Source organism: Boleophthalmus pectinirostris, unplaced genomic scaffold (genome assembly GCF_026225935.1).
Source record: "Boleophthalmus pectinirostris isolate CB_2022bp ecotype Guang Dong unplaced genomic scaffold, ASM2622593v1 HiC_scaffold_12, whole genome shotgun sequence".
NCBI classification, from domain to species: domain Eukaryota; kingdom Metazoa; phylum Chordata; class Actinopteri; order Gobiiformes; family Gobiidae; genus Boleophthalmus; species Boleophthalmus pectinirostris.
This window is the reverse complement of record NW_026571018.1, coordinates 27,275,208-27,293,684: the sequence shown is the minus strand read 5'-3', so window position 1 is coordinate 27,293,684 and position 18,477 is coordinate 27,275,208. Positions and strand designations below refer to the sequence as shown.

The 18,477-nt window shown below is 36.7% G+C and overlaps 1 protein-coding gene across 1 annotated transcript in view; it reads right to left on the bottom strand.

Annotated features, from left to right (window-relative positions):
* Nucleotides 1-18,477, bottom strand: part of caln2 (calneuron 2) — a 31,507-nt gene that overhangs the window by 2,358 nt on the left and 10,672 nt on the right. Inside the window, exons 2-4 of the mRNA XM_020923152.2 lie at nucleotides 16,651-16,794; nucleotides 14,124-14,236; nucleotides 7,204-7,357 (exon numbers count right to left, since the gene is read on the bottom strand). Of these exons, the coding sequence (XP_020778811.1) occupies nucleotides 7,204-7,357; nucleotides 14,124-14,236; nucleotides 16,651-16,794 (411 nt within the window). The remainder of the gene's footprint in view (nucleotides 1-7,203; nucleotides 7,358-14,123; nucleotides 14,237-16,650; nucleotides 16,795-18,477) is intronic.

Below are 18,477 nucleotides of genomic sequence, written 5' to 3'. Positions count from 1 at the left end.
TTCTCATTCTTAGCAAACAATGTTCCTGATTGGACAGAAAGTGGTGTCCCTGTAGCTTTTCTATTACTTATTACCCAACAAATACTTTGCATTGACAATGTACTGCACAAGGGCATTTATGTTAACCAGAAATCAAAACCAAGTACAAAAACCTTTTAATTTTTTGTAGAGAACTGACCCAGTCTTTTCTCTAGATTTGTCCCAAAACAATTTTATTATACTTTACATGGCAAAAAATAACAACCAGATTGCAATATGCCAGTGCACAGTTTAAGGGTGTGAGGTTTTGACCGTGCTGTAGTTGTAGTTCAGGGTGTAAACCAGAATATTCCACTTGAGTAAGCATTTGGCATGAGTGGAAAGGAAAAACTGCTTTTTTAACAGCCAGACCCTAGCTCCAGGTGAGTCACCATCTGCCCTCCCCTGTTCACGCCAGAGACACAAAACCCATTCTTACACTTGTAAAGAAAGGTCTAGTGATGGACAGGTGTTGCCAATGGGGCCATATTACTATATGGTTTGCAGAAAGTGTGGTTATTAGAGAGGTATTACTTTGACAAAGAGATTTGTATGAATATTAAAGGTGCACTATGAAACCTTTTCTTTTAGAAAAGTAAGGATTTACCAGACAGGCAAAAAACTAAAAGGAAAACATGCAACATATATAGGCTGCTTTATAATAGGAAATAAAGAATGATAATGAGACAATTATGACCTTTGAGGTGAATCTGAATTAACTGATTTGATTGATCGACATACTAACTCCAGCAGACAGGGGGCAATACTGCTTAATGGCCCTGTGGTTCATCGAATAAAGCATTTACTCTTGGCATTGCTTTGTAAAACATCCGTCCAAGTAAAAATCTATAACACAATATTTTCAGAACAAATAAAAATGATTATTGCTTCAAAAGTAGATTTGAATGAGTTAACTTTGAGGCTGAGCGCTCCTAATGTTCAGAAAAGTGGTTATAGGAGCCGAGCCAGATGTGTCCTTCAATAATCCTTGCAGTGAAGACAACAGCACAGGCCTCTCCTCTGCTGTCAGCCCCTCTGTGTCTCTGCTAAAATCACACGATGCATCAATAAATCACGTTTGAGCTGCCTGGTTCTGAGGAGGAGAGAGGAAAGGAGAGAGGAGAGGAGAGAGGGGAGGAGAGAAGGTCCCACTAGAGGAGGGAAGGAGGCATGAAGGATTGTGGGAAACTGGCAGCTGGGTTAAGTGCAGGAAAAGGATGATCTGTACCCCTCCTCTGCTTTGTGTTTCATTGAATGCATCTGAATAAGGCATCCCTCAAAACTACAAACATTTGGAAAAGAGTAAAGAGATGTTTTGTCAAATGCTTCTTCTTGCTTTAGTTTTACAGATTGCAGTTAGGCCCATATCAGTCATGGAGAGAAACTATTTAGAATTTGTTTCACCACTTTTTGGAACAACACTTTCTCTTATCTTGACTACATTTTATTTACTTGAGAAATGTACTATAGCCAGCTTCAAAGCCATCCTAATATTGCTGTATTTTTATACAGATAGATTAGTCTGATCCTCCATCACGCCTTGAGTTCAAATACAATGGTGCAATCAGAGACGCATGTCAAACAAATGAGCTCATTGATCACCCATTATTTAGTCTCACCTTCATTCATTTTTTCAGTCCTCCTGTGTAATATTTTTGAGTCCTCTGTGATTTTCTCCATCCTCATAAACAGACATATTTTGTTTGGATACAGGTGGACCATATATGTTTATGATTGGTTAATCCTCCTGTCAATCATGCGCATGTGAACTCAGGGAGATTCAACTGGTGACCCAGTAGTAGTAAGATTTATTTATTTATTTACACATTTGAGTGTGTCTGTGTGAAACATTTTCAGAAGAACATATTTTTGTATTCTAATACTAATTTGGCAACACAGGATTCAATGGTTGGCATGTATATTTTGTCTCCACCAGACAGTACAAGGACAGAGGAGCTTCTCCAACAAACAACAGTTCCATTCCCCCAGTAAACAATACAGAACAAAAGCTGTAGAGAACCGTGACCTGATGTCATCTCAAAGCTACCATGTTCATATTTGCACTGCTTTTCCTCATACCCTGCCCACTGCATAACATATGTATATATATTTTATTTATTTATTTACTTGTAGCCTACATATACACTATTAAATTTTTGTTCCCTTTTTGGCACATAATTTCTTTCATTTCCACTTTAAAAAAAGCAACTGTTATTCTTTTGCAATTCGAGAGCATCTAAATACCTCTAAAAATACTATGCACATTGTTCTACAGAAAAGGTCAAATGTGTGCATGAGAAGCAGCCTGAGGAGGCATTATTCTGATGTATCCCCTGCCCCCCTCCGCTGTGGGTGCAGAGGGACACCCCTAGAGACATCTGGTACAAACCACAGGGGTATCTCTGCATTTCCATGAATGAAGTGTCTGAGCTGGAGAACGTGCGTAATCTGCTGCCTTTACAACTGTCCAGATAAAGAAAATTGTACTGACAGTTTTGTTTAATCCACACATGTTTGAATAATCCTTTATTATTAGTCTGTCTACATCTCCAAAGCTCAAACTGCTCTGTTCCACCTTGTGATGTCATGTGGTAGTTTTCAAGTTAATAGCTTACCTTTAGTTCAATAGAGATTTAAAATTCCAGGGCTGAAATCATCCAAATAAATCTAATGAAGATGTAAGGTGTTTGAAAGCAGAACAGAACACTTCCTGTATTACCACATGACAAGGTGGAATAGAGTGTTTTCTGTTTGAGAAAAGAACTTTGCCTAAATATGCAGGATTTGTGTGTTAAACATGTGTGAGTGAAACAAAACTCCACATATGTTTGAGATGAGGGAACGTTATAAAGATCAGAAAATAGTGATAGTAATATGGGCCCTTTAAACTGAGTGGTCTACAGCCAATCCTCTGTCAGAAAAAGCATGTGGTTAATAGCAGAGTTCATACTTTTATTTGTTTTCAATTAAATGTAAAACAAAAAAATCATATTGTACAGTTGAATGTGACCAATGAGAAAATGATTAAGGGTATTTAGAATTTGAGTATCTGCTGTGTCTGAAATACTAAATGCTTAAAGTTACACTCGTCCAAACTCTTGGTTGTCCTGTCTCCAGCCTGGGTCTTTTCCCTCTGGATTCATTATAAGTTTGTTTCTTTTACCTCTGTCCTCTAACACCTGGGGAGAGGTGTCCAGTCTGACTCTGCACCTTTAGGTATACTAGTCTTATCGCTATAGGTATCAGATATACAGCATTTCAGAGCCTTTTTACAGCAAGTGTGAAAAATATTTGGTTGTTTACTAAAGAAATGACACACAAACTAGATTATTTCTCAACAATAGTACACTAGGACTTCAAAATACAACATATAAACTGAGACTGAACAAAATTGCACTTGGACTAAAGTAACTCTTGCCAGAGATTTCAGGACAAAATTTAAAGCTAGGGAATGGCAGAAAATGTTTCAAATCTGGACAATGTTTTCTTAAAATTGAGGCATTTCAGATAACCGTGTAAAAGCCTTTATCAAGCTGAAAGTACTAGTCTGAGGAACAAGAATTATTCTGTTTATTCCAATAATTCTAAGAAATTTGTCAGTATAGCTCTTCAGATCAGTACTTTTAGATTGATAATAGCTTCCAAATAATTGGCTGAAACATCTCAATTTCAAGAAAACATTATCCAGATGGCCACTTTTGAAACTTTTTCTACCATGGATCACTCCTGTACAAATGATGGATTACATCAAGCAGACTACAGTGTAAACCAGGACAAAAACAGCAGACAAACCAATAATGAAATATGAACCAGGTCTACGCTAAGACTAGATACAATATCAACCAAAAATAATAATAAAAGCCTGCAATTTGACAATCATTGCTATACATTGTTTAAAAATAATACTACTTTAACTGCGGAAATATCAGCAAGGGTTGCTCAAGGTAGAAAAGCCATGATTTTGGTATTTTCAGGGCCGAGCATATTTAATTCAGATTCCAGTTTTTAATCTTTTAACTGCTACACGGCTCTGATAAATATTACATTGAAATTCAAAGCAATGTTCTTGGATTGTGATGCTTAATGGACTATGATGTTGTTTATGATAGCTGCAGAATTATTTTGCTTTTCCACTTTAATGAGCTAAAAAAGATTATAGAAGTTGTAGTTCAAAAGGTCTGCACTTCTTCTGGTTTCTTTTTTTCATGATAAGATCCTAAATGTATTACAAAATTGACTGGATTAAACTGCTGAAAATAAACATACCCGTTCCAAGTCAGACCCACAACTGGACTACACACAGGACCAAATGGTGAGAGGGAGAGAGAGAGGAAGGGAGAGAGAGATACTTTATGGATCCTGAGGGAAATTCAAGGCTAAACCTGTCCTAAATGCACAACAAAATTAAAGGTCCACTGTGCCACTTTTCTGGTTAACTTTCAGCTAATGGTAAATGGTCACATTTTTTATACAGCACTTTTCCACCTTACATTTACTTTCACATCAAGAACCCACTCACCCATTCACATACACATTCATACACCAGTGTGCACAAACCCTAGGGGCGAGGTGGGTTAAGTGTCTTGGCCAAGGACACAACAACAGCATTCATCTGTAGGAGCTGAAATCGCACCGCCAACCTGTAGGTCAGTGGATCTGACCGCTCAACCAATGTTTATGTCAAGAGCGGAATTCAAACCACCAACCTTCAGATCAGTGGTTAGATATTCTACCAGCTAAGCTATTGTCGCACTGCTATTGCTAGAATGTTCCACAATATGGCATTAAACTTATCTATCTCTACAAATAAATGGTCTAAATAAGAAACCAGAACTGAACAAGGACAACTGGATATTTTCCAGGGCATCTTGTAGGATCATATCATTTTTGCATTAGTCTGAGTTTTTCTTTATTCATTTTGCCCTTATTAACTAATTTGATTCATTTTTCTGTTCTGCTGCGTTTCACAGCCTCTTTCTACAGACAATGCCCTATTCAAACTGTGCTCCGACTTGTCAACAGCTCGACGGCCACATCATAGTCTTAACAAAACATTTTAATTCTGCTAAACGAAGCTGAATAAATGACTAGTCAAATAAAGAAACATTTGACTTTGAGAGGTAATTAGTTTTACAACAGTCACTCAAGCTCAAAGAGAAAGTTTGTGTTCCAGGAGACTGTGCTTAACATGGAGCTGTGAAAATACATACACATATGTATGAGTGAAAATACATATATCTCTATCTATCTATAGATAGATAGATAGAGATATATAGATAGATATAGATAGATAAATAGATAGATATATGTATTTTCACATATATGTGTATGTATTTTCATTCATTCATACATTGTAATATGTAAAAAAACATTTTTGTACAGTTGAGTGCTTATAGTGTATGTATACATATACACACACGCACGCACACACACACACACACACACACACACACACACACACACACACACACACACACACACACACACACACACACACACACACACACACACATATATATATATATATATATATATATATATATATATATATATATATATATATATATATATATATATGGTGCTGAAACTCCTCAAAGCACCAGCCACTGCAGCGTTGTTGTGTCACTGGGCAAGACAGTTCACCTGCCACACTGGTTGCACGTGCTGGGAGAGTATGAATGAATAATGCATGAAATAGTAAAGAGCGTTTGAGCACCTATAAAAGTGCTATGAAAGCCTAATGCATTATTACTCTTGTAACATTTTGTCATCATGTTTTCATTTCATAAAATAAAGTTACAACAAAGAAAGTAATTATTTTGACTAATGTTATATTTCTACAATATTTATACAGAGTAAATATGATCAGAGCCCCAGCTCAGTTCACGTTTTTCTATTTTCTATTGTATAATGTACATTATAAGAAACCATAAAGCTGTTCTAAGTGTGTTTTGGAGCATTAAGTCACTGTTAAGAGACTTTTATAAGTTTTGGATAATGCTGTTGGCTATTGTATTGTTACCTCTGTAAAAGCATTTGAAATTGAGCCTTGGAGAATCACAATGCCCATTTAGCTTTATGATAATAGTCATCACATTATACGTTAATGTTCAGATTGTGATAAATAATGATCTCTGTGACAATGTTTATGCGGCTATAGCCATGCAGCTATTTGTGCTAACGTGTCCATTTGCCAGTAATGTGTCTTTTGTCTTTGCCTAAAGCTCATAATATCACCACACTTTCTTTTTTCTGATACAAGTAAATGCACTACTTTTATTAGGTAGTGTCGAGCTTACTTACTTACTTTATGTGTATCCACCAAAGCAATTATAATTTTATCTCTCAGAGCTACATTCAACTCTGTCATTGTCTCATGTCTGTTGCTGAACACACGAAAATCTGCCACATACATAATAATTTTTATAATGACAGAGAATTTATCAAAAATCAAAGCTAAATAATTGGAACAATAGAAAAAAATGTCAGTCAGGGTAATAATCATCATAATATGCTATCACACCAAATAGTGGTGTTACTGACACCTTGGGAGAAATTATGAAGGATGCGCTCCATAACGTGCTGAATGAGTTAACTCCAGAGACAGTCTCATGTAAAACTGAAGCCTCAAATCTACTACCACATTGTTAGCTAATCTCTGCTACATTTGCCTGCCTTACACACATTTTATATTTAGATCCAGACACCTAATAGAGATCTGATTTGGTGCAATAACAGCTGCTTTTACGATATACTGTTCTCAAGCAGGTTTTACTACATTAGAAAATCAGATACTGGATGTTTAATTACCGGCTTAGTCATGACTGCTTGCTTTTCAACTGGTGTCCCCGAGAACAGCGCCTTGAGGGACTGCCAGGTGTGCCTTGACAAAATCTCCAATATGATTTAACTGATTCACAAATGCATTTAATAAAAAGCACCAAGCAAATTAATTGCTATGACAGTGGCAGGGATAATAGCTACATCATGTACCACTTTATTTTTAATCCAAGGTGTGATTTGTTTATATTTTAGAAAGTGGTGTACAGTGGAATATTTCAACCTAATACTGTCAGTAAGTTAAAAAAGATTGAAAAACCCTACTTGCTTCATTGTATGGCTGACAATACCATACAAAAACTCTTCACCCCACCTCACTCACTCACTCTTTGTGATTCCACATACCTCCTTCGTACTCTGGGCAGTTCCCTGACGTCTCATTGAGGCTCTCCTCCTCTGTGATGATGATGTTCTCAATGTCCTTCATGGTCAGGTGGTCTCTGAAGGCGTGGAACAGAACCTGCTTCAGCTCGTCCAGAGACAGCTGCTGCATGTCAAACTGAAAAGTGACATAGACCAGACACCATGTGGTTAGAGGGGGCATCGACGTAATGTTGAATCTTCGCGTGACAAGACAAGAAACATCTGAGTGTTGTCCAGACTATTGATGAAGTAATAAGTACATTTCTAACATTCTCTTTTGTCTTTGCCACATTAGCATGCCCTTTTATGCACAGTTTTCCCAGGCACAACCTGAACAGATGTGAACAAGCTGAAAAAATCAGATTACTCACATTAGATGGCTGTTTACATGATATTTCAGTAATCTGATAACGCAGAAATCAGATAGTAATGAGATTTCTGGTGTGCATGTAAACATAGGCACTGTCAGACAGAAACAAAACAACAACGCTAGAGTTTTCTGAAATTATGGTTCTTGGATCTTTCTGTGTTTCCCCTAATTCAGTGCAACTAACCACACACATTGTAACTGAGAGCCACGTGGTGTGTATTGGGAATGCAGTGACAGTATGGGCTTTGATGGTGCTACTACAGTGTTATCCAAATATTATTATACATTACTGCCACCACATAAACGAGAAAAGAGTATTGTTTAATTTACCATAGGACTATAATATTAATTAATTATTGTGTAAAATAAGTAGAACAATGCAGTAGTTAAGTTTAAATTCTAGCCAAAGCAGTCAACCCTTTTGATATCCTGTGCACAAGTTACATTTCTTCTTTATGGTGATTCACTAAAGAATTTTTACCAAACACCAATTGAACAAATACACTCAATTCAGTTTTAGGATAAAAAGAAATCAAAATTAGTATTACAATCACGTAAAACAAAGTAAAGATTGCATTAACTAAACATGTTGATCAAATAGGGGAGATATCAGTGTGTGTTTGCATATGCATCAGCGCTGCTATTTCTGGAGCTCAAATCAGTATGCCAGTCTGCTGCATGCTTGGCTATAGGTCCTTAAATGTATGCATGCACAATGTGTGGAGAGCACAGGCCCGTTAAAATGGAAATAGCTTGAACACTCACTGCCTTGTAGACGGATGTATTAGGTTGTATGCGAATGTTTTTAATGATTTATGAAGCTTAGACCAATCTGCTGCTGAGGTGCCAAGAGCTGTCCTCTTCTGTGTGCCCTTCCCCAGTAACATCATCGGTGTGAAGGGACGACCCTCCGAGATGCACAGCTCCTCCCCCTGTGCCCACACTGACATTGTTCTCGCAAAGACCACCCCAAAGAACATGACCTTATATGCTGATGTTATCCAATCATCACTGTGGTGGATAACTCTGCCACCACTTCATAGTGTCAGTATAATTTAATTTCATTTACATTAAGTTAAAAACATTACACATAATTTAGTTCCTTTATTTAGACTTATATACTAATTTGAATGCACACATTTTAGTTAACATAATTCTGATTTACTTACACTTGTTTTTTTGGGGGTTTTTTTGAGCACCGAACGGAGGACCCTTGGGAGAGACTATCAGGACTCAGCAAAGGGGGGGAGCACTATTTAGTTAGTTTTACTAAGTTTATTATTTTGTGTTAAGGTCACTTTATTATCACTTATTATTTTCTGTATTATAATTATTTACCTTTTTGTTACTTTGATTAAGTTAGTAGTTTAGTTAATTATTTAGTGTAATTCCTTTAGTTGGTCCTCAAGTATTAAACACCCCTGTTCCTTTGTCTGGTTGGGTTAGTTTTGTTCTGTTCAGTTTGATTTGAGTTACCCCAGTTGGGCCTGGCTTTTTTTTTGTTAATGATTTGCCTAATTTGAGCCTTTGTTAAATTATATATATATTTTTTACTTGATTGAAATTTAAACTTATTTTTATACCCTGTTTTTGCGTTTGTGTTTGGTCCACTACAATCACGTGTAAGAGTATGACTTAAAGAGCTCATATTATACTATTTTCTGTTATAATGTTGTTTCCTCCTCACAAAACTACCCGTCTTGTTTTGTTTCATTCACATGTTCAACACACAAACACTGCATATTTAGGCTGAGTTCTTCTCTCACATAGAAAACTCTCTGTTCAACCTTGTGATGTCATGTGGTCAGAAGTGCGCCACTGTGTTTTTAAACTCCATACGCTTTCACTAGAATCATTTGGATGATTTCAATTCTGGAACTGCCAAACTTTGGTACCTTTAACTTGGAAAATGCCACTACATGACATCACATGGTGGGACAGAGCATTTTGAGGTTTGGGGATATAGATAAAAATGAAACAAAATACAACTCCAGGTAGGTTTTTGAGGATGTAACAGCATTATAATATGGTTTAAAACTCAGAAGAATCAATTTGGTATAGGCCCTTTAAGCATTGGCATGGGCATTTCACAGCAAAGAGATGCACTGTCTGTTACAACAATTATTAACTTGTTCTGTTCTTTTGTATATAGTTTAAGACTGGACCACACAAAATCTGGGTAAAGAGTCCGATCAAACATGGAGATAAAAAAAAAAATACAGAGTGCAACTTTAAATAACAATCCCCTATGTCAAACCCCTTTTCTTACTAAGAATTTTCCACTTGTCTGACAGTATACATTAACAGCAGCTATAATTCACTCCCCCCTCATACACTTATGTTGTAAGTGACAGTATGGCATCATAATAAAGCAACTCTGTAAGCATCTGTGTCTCTTAAATGTCTCTGAAGCAGCCTTAAATACAATCCAGTGATAGTTTAGTTTTTTTTTTCAAAGCAGATGGACCTGTTCTGAGCAAAATAGAGGTTTAATGGAGAGAGAAAAATAAAAGTGGGCAAGATGACATTACGTTGAGGTAATGAAAAATCAGAAAGTAGCAGAAAACCCAGATGGAGGACAGCGATGACAGACGATTGTGCAAAACATTATTATGGACAGAGATGCCTATTTCAGTAAAGGACAATAATCAGCTTCATGGTGACTTTTGCTGTTTTAGGTCTGACAGCACACTGCAAAAATGGACAACTGGGAACAATTTTATTTTGACTATTACATTTATTTGATTTGTGGTCCTGGATTATTATTTGCAAACATGGTTAGAAATTTGTGTAGTGTGTCCTACTGGTGGAATAGTGTTAGTTTTGACAAAATATATACTTTATTCTTCTTTATTCGATATTTGAATCAGACTCTTAAAGGTGCACAATGCAAGTTTTCTGGTGGTCTGGTTTGTCCCCTGCTTATCTTCATGGAGATGTTACTTTTGTGCCTGAAATGCTTTCTAGGACATGAAACTAATCTATTTTTTTTACAATTATTATTATTCTGAGTGGGGAGGTCTCTCCTCAAATCTGATGTAAGACCTCTGATGATTGCCTGCTAGTTTCCATGAACACTCACTCAACGTCCCCCAGAAAGGTTACAGAAGCGGCCCTTTAAGTGTCGACAAAGATGCATTGGCTCCACTGCAGACTTACGCCCCAACCAGTGTCAATAAAAAGCTAAGTTTCCTTTGTGCAGCCAGTGCTCTGTGTGTGCCCTGAAGGATGCTTAGAAATAAGACTCTTTGGACTTTGGGACAGATGACATGACAGCTCAGGATGGGAGCACCCCAAACCTACAATGTTCCTGTCAGTTTGTGCAAAAAGTAAAAGTCACAAAGGAACAGCAGCCGGTTAGCAATCCAGTTTGATTTCTGAAAAGCTCTGAAAGGTGAAGGAAGGTGTTTGGTCTACTTAATGAATTTTGAAGTGTCATTTACAACAAAAGTGTCAATAAAATGTGGGGGGCTAGTACAAAACCTTTGCAAACATACAAATAATACGCCGACAAGACCCGAAACCTCAAAATCTAGAATCAAACATAACATCAGGACAACTATTAATCTTATACTGAAATAGTATTAAATGGACAAATCATTTACAAACCTCATGCACAGAAACAAGAATGCTATGCCATATCAGAATATCATTTTATTGTTTATTCATTTTTCACTAGGAAGTTTAATCTGCATGAGGTGGAAAATATCACCAAAATTGTGGTGGCCAGACATTTTTGATTAGATGTGCACTACGTGACTTTCTGGACTAATAATCCAGTCTGCATTCTCCCCTCATTAAGATGAGTCATTTTAGCACAGTGTTGCATAATAACAATATAAAAACAAACCTTGAGCCCCCTGTAAAGTAGTCTGTATATTTCTGTTGTAGTTACTGTTCCTATCCTGATTTGGAGTGTTGAGGAAAATAAATCAAAGTACCCAGACACTTCAGCCTCTGTAGCTGAGTGATTGTTGCGTGAGAGACTATTTGGTGATGGTCAGAAAGCCATTAACTCAAGATTCAGGTCAGATACAGTAAGGGGTAGTAGCTTGCCATCATCAAGTGGAAAATGAAAAAAAGAAACAATAGCAGAACCTTGTGTGGGCTTTGTTTTGAACAGTAAAGCCCTAGCTGCACAATAGAAATGTTAAGTGGGCTGCTGGACAAAGGGGTGAAGAGGAGGGGGTGGCCCAGATAAGGATACAGGATCATAAAGGCAGAATCACTAAAGAACAATTCATGAAGGTCATAGACAGTTATAATCTCCAGTGATTTAAAATCTCCTTCAAAGAAACACACACAACATTCAAAGGCAAGCATGGACGATGAGTTCAGGGACTGCTGGAAAAAGAAGAGACAGTGATAGTGTGAGAGTCATTAGCTTTCAGTTAGGACACTCTGAGTATTAATGCATTTTAATTGGAAACAACTGGTAAACTATGCTGAATGTTGTAAAAAAAACAAAAACAAAAAAAAAACCACAACACACACACACACATATATATATAAAAGACTTTTATAAAATTAATCATCAAAATGTATAATTAGTAAAAAGTGATGACATTCAGGATTGAATTTTATCAGTCAGATCTTATTATATCAATGCAAAGGCAAGAGTTTTAATTTTCTGTCTATTATTAGCCGAATTGTAGCTGAATTATATTCCAAAAATAAAATAAAATCAAGAATAATATGTGACAACAGCAGGACTTTAAAATTGGACATTGTGATATCTTTCTTTACTTGTAGACAATGTATATTTGAATACACCAGAGTAATACAGTAGTTTACACAAATCTTCTCACTTGCAAAAACTAGTAAATATTTCATATTTAGCCTTATAGACCAGACAGGGGTGGTGGAGGGATGTAAGATACAAGGAGAGAGAGCACAGTAGTTTGTTTATAGTGCAGGAAGGGCAGAAAAAAAAATTAGTTACTGTGCTGAAACTTGAAAATCATGAAGTTTGCATAGTTTTAAATGCGTATTTGGCTCTCATCACATTCATTCATGGGGGAATTGAGAGCTAGCATCTTTGCCTACACTGAATAAATACTGTCTTAATGGTTGAGTGCAGTTTGTTTTGTTCAAATATCTGTGTATCAGTGTTTTCCTGTTCGTCTGAGGGGAACGCATGGAGAGATTGAGATGTGCGTCTGAAAAAGTCCTGACTCCACTCGCTACATTTTTGCTGATGTCTGTAAATTAGATTTGGAAAAAAGAGAAGCATTCAGCCTTCCATTACAAATGAAGCTGCAGCGCCTGGAGATAAAGCCATTCTCTGCTGAGATAAAACAACTGTTTGGGCCAATCTCTTTTCTTTGTTGAGGGACATAAATTGACACTTGGATAATTTACTCTTGAAATTGTCTGTGTGTAATACAGAAAAATATTGGTGGAATTCTCCAATAAAAGTGTAGGCCTAAGCTGAATAAGTTTTGCTATGTAAATATGGACTTAAAAACCTCTGTAGTTACAGTTATTAATTAAAAAAAAAAAAAACACAATTAAAAATTATGCAGTAGAATAAATTTTTCCATCAATTTTTCCACTTCTTGGTAGCTCTGAATGGGAGAGACCCACTTCATGAATGGGCCTGGCCACTATGTAACCACTATTGTCTCTCCATTGTCTGCTCAGATTTGAATTCACAAAATGTGTGCACGATACAATCCATATACAAATACATTTTAACCTGCACACCTCCTCATTTTCAGTGACTCATTGCAACATTTCCTCTCTCTTTCTTCTTCTGTGCTCATCCTTACTCCACCATGCAAAGTAAACGGAAACTGCACTTTTTATTATTGTCATATGTCTTACCTCCCAGGCAAAAACATCTTTTTGGAGAGCACCCAACAACCAATTTTCAGAAGTAAACAACTTCAAAAGAATATCCATGAGCTACAAGCCTTAATCAACCAACTGGCCAAATGTGGTCACTTGAAAGAACCTAAATCATGTATATGCCCATTTCCCTGCCTCCCTGAATCTTTATTATGGTAATAGTGTCTGTATTTGCTCCATACAGGAGCACACTTAACAAGCCTCTCATGCACTCGCTCTTTGAGCTAAAAGGAAAGAGAGGTATTGTCAGAAGAAGCAGACCGGGGTCTGGAGAGGGGATTTAGATATGTGTTCAAAAGTAGTCTGTGTTTGTGTGCACTTTTGATGGGTTTGTGCTTCAGAATATATACTTGAAATGTGCTTATTTAGTCTCTGTTGTGCCAAATGAGAATGATTCTGGGTTAGTGACCTTAAACTACCTTTTCATGTAAACATACGAGTTGTATCAATTCATTATTTAGCATATTTATTTCATCATTGTATTGCAGAATATATTATCTATTAATTTGACATAACTGTGACTCAAGTATAGTGCCATACACTTTTGAGGAATGTATATGAATATTGCTCAAAAAAGAGTCTTGAATACCAAAAAAGAGAAATATAAGGTTTCCACAATCAAACCACGGGACTGTGAAACTTAGGCGCAGCTAACTGGTGTAGTAGAAAGTATGCCTTTTACCTGCCAGAAGATGTTGTCAATGGTGTTGCCCAGAAAACCTTCTCTGTTGTCGGATGAGAGCAGTTTGGGACCAAGTATTGTCATGAACTCCTCAAAATCCACTTGCCCGTCCCCTAAAATAAACAGTAAATGCATTAAATTCATTCAAACTTCATTCACATTGTTTATGTGTTCTCCTTGTGATCCATAGAAAATGTTTTGTGGGAAAACAGACAAGAATAATAAACTAGGACCATATATTTTCAATGTAAGAACACGTATTAGGCTCAAAGCATGAATGAGCAAAAGTTATGGCAGCAAACTGACAATCATGCAGTTATAGAGTGTGAAGCTGTTTTATATTTAGTAGTTATGTTGGTCCTTGTAACACTCAAATGATTTTCAAAACAACATTTCACAGCCCAAACTCTACACAGATTTGCTTTCTATCCCAAACATGGGCCCCAGTATGGAGTGAAAGCTGATTTTCTCAACCGAATGATAGAAAAACTTGGACAGATGCAGGTGCGTTCAACCGTAGCAGGCACTTATGAGAAAGAATTCACCTTTGATCGAAGCCAGGACTCTGTGCGTGTCTCATTGTGAAATAACTGCTCAATTCAAATTCAACAGGCTCGAGTAGTGTTTGCATTATGTATTCAGGGGCTCTGTGTTGTCGGAGATAGGAATCAGGAGCCAGCATCCCGCCAAATTAGCACTCGCTCAACATGCTCAAGATGCAGAGAACCATGAACCAGTTACTGCACAATGAAGTACAATGTGATTTATGATTATAGCCTGATATAACTTTGTATGTTAAAAATGTCAGATCTGGTTATTTGTTATTTGTTATCTGGTTATTAGAGAGAGCAGAGAATGATTACCATACCAAAATCAGGACTAAACCAGGTTAAACTTAAAGATGCTACACCTCATTGTTATTCTTTCTAGTCCAGATAGTCCAGTGCAATAAGAGCAGATATTTGAAAGAAAGAAATTGCACTGAAGTAAATCTTCTATGCTGGCAAAAAGAAGCGTCAGAGACAATTATTTATCATGAGGCACTTTGTTGGGTGAGGACCATATGAAAACAACTGTCTGAGACTCCCAGACAGATATGTGTCCGTCATGGTGCAATACGAGTGTAAGAGAAGAGACAGACGGGTGGAGTTTGAGAGGAACCATATATAGAAAACAGGCTTTCTTAATTTGAACCAGATTTCAGCCTGGATTAAAAGGTTTTAAAGCAACAACGAAACAGAAGTACAGCAAAATTAAGGAATAAATCTTCTACTAATGATTCTGTCAGGAGCACATCCTAAACACGTTAATGACTGTCTGCATTTAGCAATAGTCGGTCTAATCTTTTAATTACATTTGTACAGTAATTTGGGCCTTGTTGTATTGACCTTGTATAGCTGATTACTGTATAGTGCAGAGGAGTTGCTTCCATGCTGATGCTCTGTTGCGTCTCCTCTGACACTCACGTCTAATTAATTGCACCAAGCTTTTGTAAAGTCTGGAGTAAACAAAGGCAGGGAATTACTATCAAATTGTTCATCCTCATAATAATGGCATCTGACTCACCATTTTAGGCTTATGATATAAGCCTAAATATATCCTAATATGTGCTTCTGAAAAATGTCCCTGTTAAATAAATAAAAAATTGCAAGTAGTACCCCTAATTCTAATGGTGGGTACCATTTGTAACCTTTTATTACTTGTACCACTTGCAACTTATTTTGCCTGAAATATGACATTAAGCATCTTACCCATTTATAGTTGTTGTTATTGTTGTTGTAAAAAATCTTACTGTGAACAGGACCACAGATCTAAATTTGTCCTTACTAATACAAAAATAATAATTTCTCTTCTGTTTGGACCACCATATTAAATTGGCAACAATTGTACAACAACAATTCTACAAGTAACATTGAAAAAGTTTTTTTTTTTTTTTCTCTTCTCAGAAAACCTAAAATATCACTAATAGGACCCTTTGAGTCAGATGAGAGTTTAAGCTGGAAAAAGCCTTTTTATGTGACCTTTGTGCAACAGCTCCATGCAGAGCTGAGTGAGGAGGCAGATAAGATGAGGTTGTGATGCAGGAGCTGTTTGTGTAATCGCTGCTCTCTGCAGATTTATAAGTGTCGTTTGACAAAAGGTTGCGCCTCACTGTCTCTGGGGAATTTATCTGAGACTGGGCCCACCTGCTGCATAAGTGCTTTGTGGAGATATTTGGAGGAAACTCACACTGCTATTTGGCATCACTTAATGTACTGTATTTCACATTAGCATTTGTATCATGGGCATAGTTTTGGTCTGTCTTTTTGGATGAACATGAACAAGAAGCTCCTCAGATCTTTGTTCAAGATCTGAAAATGAGAATGTGTTTGAAAGAGGGATCAAGGAATATACACGTCCCTGTGGTCTCGCCTCTATTTTGCAGGGAAACTTTAAACTGAAACAAACTGGTCTTACAAAAATGTGTGTAGTTTTGAACTAAAACATAAAGGTCAACATGAGGTACACTGAGGAGGGAGTTTCTCACCGTCCATGTCCAGCCGCTGCATGATGATGGCCAGCTCCACCTCTGAGGGCATGTATCCCAGCGAGCGCATGGCCATCCCCAGCTCCTGTTTGGAGATGAAACCATTCCCATCACGATCCAGGACCCTGAACGCCTCACGAATCTCTGCAACATGCACACAAACACATGCATCACAGCACATGTCATGAGAAACACTCAGATAAAATATCAACATATTTCTGCATGTTTTGGAAATGTAACCACAGTTCCATTTATATATATATATATATATATATATATATATATATATATATATATATTATATATATATATATATATATATATATATATATTTTTTTTTTTTTTTTTTTTTTTTTTAAATAGAGGGAATAATATACACATGTGGGCTTCTTGTGTTGACTTCACATGTGGATATGTAGTTTATAATTGAAGTAGATACAGGAGTTGCTCCAGACCCTGCCAATGTTGAAATGTATCCATTTCCTTCAGCTTTTGAAATTTCTCTGCCATTCATTCATTGTGGGTAAATGTTTGACTCACAAATTCTCCATATTTTTGGAAAGAAAGGAAAGCCAAAGAACACAGACTTGTTAACACAGAACCAGCCTTTGTGGTGGCATAAGTATTGAATTTTCAATTTCTCTGCTTGGCGATAAGAGCACAATACCCCACACAAACAAATAAATGGACAGAAGTTGTAGGCATCTGTTTTTAAAAAAAAATACATTTAAAATAAGATCAAACCTATATAAAAGGTAAAGCTGGGCACATTTACAGAACATTTCCTGGTGGGGTTGCTTTAGCTACCCAGATTTTGAAAGGAGTCAACTGGTAAATGATTTACTGCAGTATGGAAATGTGTAAAAGCAATCTCATATGGTGTGTTGCAACAGAGAGCAGAGTAATCAAAATATAATAATACAGTTGTAAACAGCAGGGAATTAAAAACAGTCATACAAAATTGTTAACAAAAAGGCAGAGAGGAAGGGAGCTTTTGGTAGGACATAGTATAGGGACAGTGTGAAGTGTGGCCTTGCTTCTGAACTGAAGATAACATAATTTATCTTTATGTAATTATGTCAGTTGTCGTGGTAAGCCAGCTTTCTGTTTAAATTCTCTTGATTATGCTATTTTCTGATCTCTTTTATTATGTTGTTTCCTCAACAAAAACGTGCCAGAAGTGTTTTGTTTTCATTCACACAAACCCTCCATATTTAAGCTGAGTTCTTCTCTCAGGGAAAAAATACTGTTCACACTCTGTTCCACCTTAAGATGTCATGCAGTAATACAAGAAGTGCTCCACTGTGTTCTTAAACTTCATACACCTTCACTAGAAACATTTGGATCATTTCAGCCCTGGAATTGCCAGTCACTACTGAACAAAAGGTAAAATGTAGCTGATAACTTGAAAACTACAGCTTTTTGGCATCACAACAGAGAATTTTGAGCTTTGGAAATGTACAGAGGATCACAAACAAAACACAACTCCAGTTACAGTATGTGTTTGAAGGGACAATGTTCTAACATTGCTTAAATTAAAGCTCACAAGAATCAATTCTGGGCAATATAGGACTTTGTAAAGTGTATGAAAAAGAGAATACACGTTCTTGCCCGACCTGGCTATTGTTGTTATGTTTTGTGGATTTACAGACACTCAGCTCCAGGGAATGTGGGATTTCTCAAACTTGCACTTGTGTATGTGTGTTTATTATGAGAAGAAACAACAATAAAATCTGATGCAAAGTTGATTTTCTGAGATAAAGTTTTACTCCTCTAGTAATATTATTTTAAAGTAGCAACACCTGAGCCTTTAAAACTTTAAAAAGA